General features: G+C 37.1%; 1 protein-coding gene across 6 annotated transcripts; it reads left to right on the top strand.

Moving 5' to 3' along the window:
• Nucleotides 1-9,332, top strand: LOC102685135 (coiled-coil domain-containing protein 106). 6 transcript variants are annotated; one of them, XM_015353945.2, is made up of 5 exons: nucleotides 1-74; nucleotides 2,557-2,785; nucleotides 4,613-4,798; nucleotides 5,802-6,011; nucleotides 7,071-9,332. In XM_015353945.2, exons 2-5 carry the CDS (start codon nucleotides 2,578-2,580, stop codon nucleotides 7,412-7,414), a joined length of 948 nt encoding a protein of 315 aa, XP_015209431.1. In that variant the 5' UTR covers nucleotides 1-74; nucleotides 2,557-2,577; the 3' UTR covers nucleotides 7,415-9,332. The 6 variants fall into 6 exon arrangements, with proteins under 6 accessions (XP_015209431.1, XP_015209429.1, XP_006634190.1 ...); XM_015353943.2 differs by having other exon boundaries at nucleotides 65-137; XM_006634127.3 differs by lacking the exon at nucleotides 1-74 and adding an exon at nucleotides 83-292.
• The last annotated feature ends 1,479 nt before the right edge of the window (nucleotides 9,333-10,811 follow it).

Raw genomic sequence — 10,811 nt, 5'->3', positions numbered from 1 at the left:
CACTTGCATTCCCAGCAGGCTGACGAAGAGGAAGGCTGCTGCTCTCCGAAAACGGCTCCTTTTTTGACTGGTCGGTAGGTTTGTCAACGTCGTCAATCACCTGCCCACCCCCAAGCACAAAGAAGATTGCTTTCGAGGTATGCAGTTTCTTTTAAAAAAAAAAAGAAAAAAAAAGCCCTAGCTGTGTTTTCTTGAAAAAAAAAAAAACAGCCCCTTGCCCCGGAAAATAATTCTTAGTTTAACTAGTGGCAAGCTGGAAATCCTGTGCTCTGTGTGGGGGAAAACTACAGAGGTATGTATTTTTGCAGATGCTAGATTTTTTTTACTAGTAAGCTGTTCGGCATCCATTTAAAATAATTAAAAAATAAAGTATATGTACAGTACATATTCTAATTTGTGGAATTAGGCCTTCGTGTTAGTTTAATTAAAAAAGAGAAAATTAAATGGCTTACGCAGGACTCTACCTTAAATGTTTTTAAACGTGTCCGTATTTTACATTATTCCATCGTTAAGAAATTGGACAGTTTCGTAGCAAAATACAAACTACGCTCTTTATTTGTATTGACATTAAGACTATAAAATAATAACAAATACTGATGTTCTTTATTAAACTGTAAGTATTCCATGGAAGGAAAGCAAACATTACAAAAACATCCTTTTGACCTCATCGATTCGCTGATTATTGGTTATTGCGCTGTCTCCATGGAGACGGAGGATGGGTGAACGCCTGAATGACGTCATGCACGGGTTCTGTAGCTTGTTTCTGCAAAGATGTGGCCTGAAAGGACAGGGGCGCTGCAGTAGACGTCGTTGTTAAGGGAGAGTTATGGAGCTGGTGTTGTGATGGCACGGACCTTTCAGCTTTAATTTAAGCCATGAACCAGGCTTCTACTGTATAAACTTCCGGAGGTATTTCAAAATGCTTGAGGGGACATCATACAAGGCGGAAACTGACTCTTTTTCCAGAGGCGAGAAGGTGTTAAAGCGTCTAAGTTCTATGAAGATTAAGCCAAAACTAACCACCCTTCTACTGTATCTCTGATATTGAATTCACAAATCCTACTCCTTTTAAATACGTGGTGTACTGTATATATGGTTAGTTGTCACATATTATTACAGCACATATAAACATTTTAATTATTGAATTATATTGTATAGGAATAAAGTTAAATATAGGTTAATTGCAATATACTGTACATCAACCGAATTATTTTTAATTTAGGAATTTAGTCTAATAACATTTGAAGTTAGAAAAAGTTTAAAATTATATATTCAAAAGTTTTAAATCCTTAACGTGCTTAGTGACTGGAGTTGTTAAAAACTGGCAGATTCCTTCTGGGTTACGTCTCTTGGAAATGAACCCAAAATAAGTTTTCAACCAATAACTTTTTTGAAGCTCTCATCAAATCAGTTGAAAGTGTTAGTATTTTGTATATAATTTGCCAGTGCCTGTTTTGATAGAATTGTAGGATGGTCAATAAGAATAAACCAGAGACAAAATACTGTATATTCCTTTGATCATACAATATACAGTAAGTTTTACTGACATATTAAAAGTGAGTTTCAGTTTAAAAAAACACAATTGTGAGACATTTCTTGTGTTAATGGGAAGACCGTAATTAATTTGGTTCTATGGTGTGATGGTTGGCACTCTGGACTCTGAATCCAGTGATCTGAGTTCAAATCTTGGTGGAATCTGAGGTGCAGCTGGCAGCCTCCTGAAGCTCAGCAGGAGTGAGCCTGGCCAGTACCTTGATGGGAGTCTCCTGGGAAAAACTAAGGTTGCTGCTGGAAGAGGTGTTAGTGGGGCCAGCAGGGGGCGCTAACCCTGCGGTCTGTGTGGGTCCTAATGCCCCAGTATAGTGACACTATACTGTAAAAAGGCATCACCCTTCGAATTAGATGTAAAACTGAGGTCCTAACTCTCTGTGGTCATTAAAAATTCCATGGTGTTTCTCGAATAGAATAGGAGTTACTCCAGTTACTCCAGTGTCCTTGCCAAATGTCCCCCTGGCCTTTACCAGTCATGGTCTCCTAATGATCCCCGTCTCTGAACTGGCTTCGTCACTCTGTTCTCCTCACTGGTAGCTGGTGTTTTGAGAGCAGACTGGCACACAATGGTTGCTGTTCAACCAGGTGGAGGGGAAAGTGCTTTGAGTGGAGTGACCAGAGAAAGTGCTACAGTATATAAGTGTAAGGAATTATTTCCCTCCAAAAGTATTCAGTGTACTTCTTAAAAATGAAAAATCTGAATGCTAAATGAGAAAAGATGGTTTCTCGTATGTTGATAAGATTTTTTGGCACTATAACCAATTCCTTTAAAGAGTCATATGTTTGTCACGAAAGATCTAAAAAACATAAAGTACCTGTCCCAGTGGGAATTGTGTAATTTTTTTACCTACATCCAAGTGTTGCTTCTCTTGGCTAGGAGAGGTGCATGTCCAAGTTTCCTTGTGTCCTCCGAGTTTTATTTCTTATTTCAAAAGTGGTAACCGAAACGTGACTGGTCCCAGCTGTTTTGAGGTGATTGTGCCACAGTACTATTCTCTTTTGTAGGCATTTGGGCCTTTAGAAGAGATGTCCTCTCTTTGGCCAGACAAGGCTGTAAGGTATTCCCCAGAAGTTGAAATACACTCCAGCTCAGCCATGAGAAAGAAAGCAAAAGTGAGCTCGCAGCACTGGATGAAACAAGAGAATGATCCAGACACTGCTCAGTGGGACACCCGGACCTCAGGAACGACAAGCGATGTGGAACAGGATAACACCCTGAGCAGCGCAGTGTCCAGTAAGGGACTCAAGCAAACTTTATTTTACTGTGTATACCATTCCAGGAAAACAGCCAGCACAAAGTACAACATATAAACGCTTTATTTGAATGTTGCATCGTACCAAGAGCTATACACAATGCTAAAATACATGTCATGAGCTCTGTATGACATTTGCCCATGTCCCTTCAAAGCATTATGCATGTGATAATGTCCTGTGTAGCAGTTGTGAAGGAATTATGGATACAACATTCAAATAAATCGTTACCAAAGTCTCTTCGAAAAACCTTTGTGAAACGCTGTAAGAAACAATATACAAAATGTTGAAAACAGGTCTTTAAAGCCTGTAGAAAACACACTTTTGAGAATGTAATTGTGTTTTTAGATTTGTCCACTTTAATTTAGGACTTTTTTTTGAGTATTTGAAGTTGCAGGAATATTTAGAAATAAAACTACTGTAAAATCAGTGGAATGTCCCATCTCATTTAGACCAAAGACAAAGACTGCAAAAGCAATAACTTTAGGTTCTTTTTATTTCTGTCAGCTTTCTCTCAGTATTGTTGTAAGTAGGCACCTGTGTTTATATAAACTTAGGTGATATATACAGTAGACCAGTATAAAAAAGCAAGCACCTACAGTAGTTTGTACAAAAAAATGTATTGGTTGCCAATCCATCATCAGATGAGTTTATTTAAAGGGGAACTGCAGTCCAGCTTTCTCAGACTGTTTATTACTGTACATCTTGGTAAGAAAATAAATTAATTGATGTTATAGAAAAATATTAGAAATTTTGAATTAAGCACAAAATCATTAATTTAGTGAAAGTCGCCATTTTGTCACAAACTTGCATTCGAGTTCCCACGAATTGCAACGTGATGCAGCCCTTCCTGCTCACTAGTCACAATAATGTAAAGTGATGTATAAGCGAATAAATACAGGTTGTGCAGCAGACGTTTCACCACAGAAATGTTCCAACGTGATCTGCGTGTAGAGTTAACAAGCAAGTAGTATTTGTCAGCAAAACTGTCTCAAAATCAAAAGCAATATTGCTATTGGATTAAAAAAGATGTATTCACAAGCCTGCGTGTTTACAATGTCATGGGGCCTCTTCACCTCACCAGAAGTTCTGTTACCTCATTCTGAATCGCTGCAATCACAACACTGTGCAAACCTGGAAAATTCCACTTTATGGTGATGTAAATTGGAGGTTTTACAAGATACTGTGTACATTTTATTTTTATTGCAGTTTGAAATACACTCATCAATGCTGATTCTTTCTGACCCCAAAATATGAAAACAGCATTGAAGTTCCCCTGCACGTTGTTTGTTCATTAAGGGAAATTACTGTAGTAGGGCAACGATCGGAACTGTCTTCAGTGTCGGTCCCTCTTTTTCTAACAACGTGCAACCAGATCTGTGGTCTAAAGTGTAAACCATAGGACACAGTGCCACTGGTGTCTTGAATATAAATAAAAACATGTAGTTAACCAGGAAGAACGGCACCACAGCCTCATAGTTCTTGAATTCTGGGATTGATTCTGTGTTGTGTCTGCATTTGTGCCTTGTGTTTACATTGATTTTTTTGGGGGTACTGTAGTTTCCTTGCAGCTCCAAAAGACATGTAGCCCATCAGCCTACCACCACGTCTGTTAGGAATATGAGCTTGGCTCTTCCTCATTAACCCAACCTGTCAGGAGTAGCTGTATTTTAAATGATGACACAATCTGTAGGATGTTAACAATTTAAAGAGGAAGTTAACAAGGAAGTATTTTTGTTTGCTATAAGCAAGAGCAAGTGAGCTGAAAAATTTCAGACTGTTCAATAAATCACTGCCTTTGTCCCCCCAGCGTTATCTCCAACAGAAGCTCTATCTCCAAGTGTGATGCTGACCATCACAAAGCTCCAATGCCTTTTGGAAAGTAAACAGGAAAGGATCAACTTCCTCGAAAAACAGGTTGAGGATCTGCAGCAAGATCGCAAATTTCTTCGTTCCCAGATTGAGAATCTAACCAGTGCAAAGTCAATAACTGAAGGTACATATTACACAGAATATTTTTCCATTTAATATTTCTGATTTATAATGTAGAGTTTTGGTGCAGCCATAGTACTTGGATTTTAAATATACTGTTTGGAAGGTTTACAACTTGTGCAGTGATTCAGATTTTAAAGCTGATTACAAAAATTGTTTTTTCATCAACAGAATCTACCTGGTGTATTGTTTTGTTCAATAGCACTGAATTCTGCAAAGTCCGTGACTCAGTTACATGTGCTTGGTGATAACGCTTGCTGCACGACAAATCAACCAAGTGTTAAACTACTATTAAAATGACTTGTGAATATATTATAATAATAATTACACTTATTACTAACACTTATTACTTAATAATTACGCTTACACTTACACGGCGCTTTTCTGGACACTCCACTCAAAGTGCTTTACAGGTAATGGGGACTCCCCTCCACCACCACCAATGTGCAGCCCCGCCTGGATGATGAGACGGCAGCCATAGTGCGCCAGAACGCTCACCACACACCAGTTATTAGTGGGGAGGAGAGCAGAGTAATGAAGCCAATTCATAGATGGGGATTATTAGGAGGCCATGATTGGTAAGGGCCAATGGGGAATTTGGCCAGGACTCCGGGGTTACACCCCTACTCTTTTCGAGAAACGCCCTGGGATTTTTAATGACCACAGAGAGTCAGGACCTCGGTTTTACATCTCATCCGAAGGACAGCGCCTGTTTATGGTATAGTGTCCCCATCACTATACTGGGGCATTAGGACCCACATGGACCGCAGAGTGAGCGCCCCCTGCTGGCCCCATTAACACCTCTTCCAGCAGCAGCCTTAGTTTTTCCCAGGAGGTCTCACATCCAGGTACTGACCAGGCTCACACCTGCTGAGCTTCAGTGGGCTGCCAGTTGTCAGTTGCAGAGTGATATGGCTGCTGGCTACTGTATTTATTTGTTTTTATTGTGCAGGTGTAGCAAACAGTTTAGCATTTCTTGTTTACTTTTTTGCTCTGATTGAATGCAGATTCAAAACCAGGAAAATCTTTGTATTCAGAGAGTAAGCCACGGAAGAGGTCCAGGACGGCATCGAGTAGCTCATCCTTCAGCAATGACAGCGGCTCTGACATATCTTTGACCACGGTGTCCTCAGGGACATCCAATGATGGGAAGAAAAAAAGACACCACAAGGACAAGAGGAGAGGCAAGAAAGCTAAAGATTATAGTAGGAAGAGAGGTACGTAGATAATCAGAACTAGAGGACACTTATCGTATTCATCATTGTATTCAATGAAGATTTAAGCCATTTTTTGAGGTCTCTGAGGAATTTAAAAACAGCTTTTGTTTATGTCTTTTTGTTTTGCAAGGAAGCATGTAGGCGGTTTATCTTTTAAGTGAAATCTAGTAAGTAACATAGATTCATGAAGAAAGGAGAACATGAAGGGCAATATTACTTTTTAGGATGTTTAATTTGCTTGATGTCAACACACAAGAAGCAGTTACTAACTTTGACAAGGAAAGAGATGTGGGAAAGTCAATTTGTAACTGTATCCGAGAGCTAATGCCTAGATTTGGGAGGAATCTGTTGAAAAAGTTTGAAATTCCAGATGTGATTTCCTGCCAGTTTTTTTTCTTGCATATTGTTTTCAGTGCTTAACAGTAAAAAGAGTGTAGTAAAAAGTACAGGTGATATTATGGTTAAACTCTTCATATGTTCCCCTGCATTAATATGCCATGTTTTGGCAGATTAAAGCATCTGTTGGGGGAATTTCCAGACATTTCTCAAGTGAAATTCTTAACAAATGCACTATTTTATAGTAGACATTCATGCTAGTTTTCCAACACACTCAAGCATGAAACAGATCAAAGGCCTCATTCGGTTGCGATAAACTGTAAAAACTAAACAAGCTCCAAAGTCCAAAAGCTTATAAATACAAAATTAAGTGCTTCCATATTGTTAAATATATACTGTAAGCACTGAATTTATATGCATATGAATTAAATGTATATGTATGTATAAATTATATTAAGGTTATTATGAATCACAATAAATTGTTATTATAATATGATAATTATGATTGATTATATTCACATTACTATGAATGTATATACAGATATGAATATATAACTAAAAGGGTGAAATCAGAATGCTGAACTCACAGTGCATCAGTCTGTCCTATTATAGATGCAAGAATAAGGACCCAGTGCTTACTGTCTAGGTTGTATTCTGAGTGTATGGTTTGAAGACACTAACTAAAAATGTCTTTAATAACCACGGCACTTCCATGTGTTCTAGCAACGGGAGTCCAGTATGTCATCCATCGGTACAAGCAGGTGCTGTCCGCTTTCAACAAGAAAAAGAGCATGAGTGGGGCCTTCCGGCACTATGGCATCGACAGGAACACCATTGCCAACACCGCGCCCATCGCAGAGCTCCATCTTGCAGCCAAAGAGATGCTGCAGGTAGTGGGACTCTTTCACCCAAGGGAAGAGACATTGGTCAAGTATGCTCAGAAATGTGCTGTTGTTATAGAAAACGATGAGAACCTTTCCCGGAAAATTGAGCAAATGAAAGCTACAGGGGAACTTCTACCCATTACGGCCAAGAAGTCCAAAACACATTCCACCTTGAACAGCTAAAGGAGATATCCTGACATCGTACTGCGTGACATGCATCTTGACTCACACTCAAGCTCTTTAATCTTAAAGGACAACTGCAAATAAAACTTGACGATACAGGCATTTGACAAACGGTCACCTTTTATAAAGTTCCTCTTTCTGAAATTTATGTGTAAAACTTTCTTATGCCTTAGTTTGAGCATTTTGTGATTTATTCTTAATTTCCTTTGTAAAGGAAAGGTCTTGTGTGGTATGTTAGTCTTTCCTTTAGGTTTCTTCTCAAAGAGCACTGTAAAGTAACGGGTGTGCAGAACTGAGCAGCCTAGCAAGTGACAGTAGACTGATTTATCAGTGATGCTGCTGTCCTTTCATTATGTGTATTTAGTACAAGGACAGAGAAATGATATTCTGTTCTCTCACCAGCGTAATAAGAATTGTGTTTAGAGAAATGGGCATTATGGACAAGTGGCCATTAAAATTAACTTATGGGTGTCTCTGTAAAACAACATTTGACAGACTAGTTGTTGTCTTCTAATCATAATAATTACATATTCATGTTAATTAAAAATAGTGCAATAACATTTTGTCAAAGACTGTAAGACATATTTCGTGGTTTATAATTAGACAAAGTCAGTAGATTTAATTCTCATTGAAGTACTTTTCTTGTCTGTGCACTTGTTCTCAATATCACAAAAGACGTGTTGGAGGAATTGTAGAATGAGTTGGTTGTCAACAGAACTTAAGTTTTGTTTGAAACTTGGTAATCCTACTGTACATCCATTCTTACAATTATAATTAATTAATAATTAGGATGGGACGAACAGGAATTCCTGCAATTGAAATGTAGTTAATTTTTTAAGTAGAATTCAAATAGCGTCTAAACTTAACAGTATTGTTACAGCCAACTGAGAAGAAGAAAAAGAGTTAATGCTAGTGATGTTTATACTGTATGGTACAGTAGGTAAATTGATAATGCTTTGTATAAGGAAATGCTTTGATTTTGTTGACATAAAAACCAGGACACATCAATTATTTGTGAATATGTGTCTTTTTTCCTCAATTGTGGTTTGTAAGCAGATCATTCACTGTACAGTACCTTTGTACACAAAAGGGAAAATAATCAGATAAATTATTCATCCACAGAGAAAAGCATTTACTTGTACTTGTAACAAGTTTAAGGTGTTTCTTGCATAACATGTTAAATGCACCCAGTTTATCTACGTGTTTTTTGACAGTGTGTACAGCAGATATTTTTGTTCTGTCAAGTGGGGTAGGAGCTGTATAATGTCAAGTCACAGTGACATCTCTGTAATAGCGCTCTCAATTAAAATGAAAATAAAAATCAGCAAACACTGAGCTAAAGGAAGCTTATGTAGGTTTAAAGAACTTGTGATCTAAAGAAATTTTTAATCGTAAGTGTGTCCTTTAAATCAGTTAGGTAGTGTTCTACAAAGTTATCCAAGAAATCTCATAGTATCCACAAGGTGGTGCTACATGGTATAATAACAAAATACAACGTTCTTACTGCTCCTACAATTTGGGCAATTTTGTACATACCACAGGACAGTAAGTATTTTTATGTTTATAACACATTTAACTATTGTTGCCATCTCAAATCCTCAATCCTGACAGAAATAACATTTCTTTTTGTTTTAATATTTCCAGTGTTACCCAATAAATGCAAAACATTTCTAAAAGACCACAAATGTTCTTGGTACAGTCATAAGTATTTATGGACAAGCGGGGGTATTATTTGGGCTGCTTTGCATTGTTTATAGCTAACATAGAGAAAATAAGTTTTTTATGCATACCAGTTTATTTTTTAATATATGTAAGATGTACAGTACTTATATTTAGAGAGAAATGAATATGTCTGCAAGGTTTTTGGCATATTGAAAACTCATTGTGGTTGTTTAAATAAAAGCACTTGTAAAACCTGCATTTTAATGTTTGACTTTTTCTTAATATTAACAATTTCCACTTAAACTGAAACTATGAGTTGTGCAATGTGAAGGTATTTGCTTCGATTCAGTGTATGTTGTTTATAATGATTGCTTTAAGAGGTGCTTTATGCTGCTCAAAATAGTTAGTTTTTCCTGAAGAATTTATTTTAATTTATTTTAAATGGTTCCTTTGTTTTCATATTTAAGAAACAATTTTCTCTCACCCTCAGTTCCATCGCCTTGTTATGGACAAAAAGTTACTTTTTAAAAACTCATTAAGTAATTTAAATACTTAATAGCAAACATACTGTACAGTTCATTGGATTGCCTTTTATTATAATATATCTAAGCATCTGTTTTCAGTTAAGGTCACTGTGGATCATTCAGTGTTCTGTTGTCTATTAGTTGATGTTTTCATGTAATGGGATTCATGATTTACCTTTTCATGAACTCCCAACACAAATGTTGATGTTGTATTCACCCATGACATTAGACTTCACCTTGACTACGTAAATGTAAATACTTAAAATTTAGGTGCGATGCATTTTTGACTATGTACCTATAAGATTTGTTTTTGATAATCATGTTTTTAATAATCCTTGTAATGTCTTTTTCAAAATAAAGCTATTCATTTGCAAAGAACAAAAACAGTAGCTGTTGGAAACAGTTGCTGAGTCTTTTTAAAAATAATGTTTCACATTTTTTCTGGTCCTTTAAATCGAAGACTTAGATTTCTATTGTCACTCTCTTGAAATGCTTTACATTTGAACGGTCATCTAAATATTTTTATTCAAACTGGAGTATTAAGATCTCCACAGCATGCAGAAAACCCTTAAAACACAATGTTGTCAAGTAAAGGCTAGCCCAACCTAGTACTGTGAATATAGAATGCTTGCCCTCATACAATTTGGTAGTTGTTTTTTATGGTGCTTTGGTTGAATGACTTAAATCATAAAATAGAGGTTAGCCTCTGCTCCTCTGTATTTCTTCCGACCGTGTTCTCTAGGCTGGTTTACTTTCATGTTTTATGTTCACAAATTTTATTTCAGCATGTTTGGTTAAACCCTAAAGTGGAATAAAGACAGAATTGGAATTAGATTGAGAGAATAGTTCAGGAACTATAAGGACAAGACTAAAGGAAACCCCGGTAGAATGATGGGTTGGAGGGAGGAAAGAGAAATGATAACCAATGTGTAGGTATTGTGATACTGTACTTACATGAAAAAATGGTGTTTGACCTCCTGAGCCGTCATTTAAAACTCTTATGTACTCTTAAGTACTTTGGTCAAATCCCTAATTAGGATCATATGAAAACATCATTTGAATTGGCTTGATGTATTATCTTAACCTGTCTGTTTGAGGGAATAACCCATTAGGAACAGCCTACTGCAATTCACAGAAGATACAAGAGTGATCCTATAACAGAATTTTTCAGCTGCAGAGTTGGGAAGCAGCTTGTCTGGGTTCAGATCTGA

The sequence above is a fragment of the Lepisosteus oculatus genome, chromosome 6 (assembly GCF_040954835.1).
Source record: "Lepisosteus oculatus isolate fLepOcu1 chromosome 6, fLepOcu1.hap2, whole genome shotgun sequence".
In the NCBI taxonomy this organism is placed as follows: Eukaryota; Metazoa; Chordata; class Actinopteri; order Semionotiformes; family Lepisosteidae; genus Lepisosteus; species Lepisosteus oculatus.
Note: the sequence above shows the minus strand (reverse complement) of the source record. Positions and strands in the feature narration are given on the sequence as shown.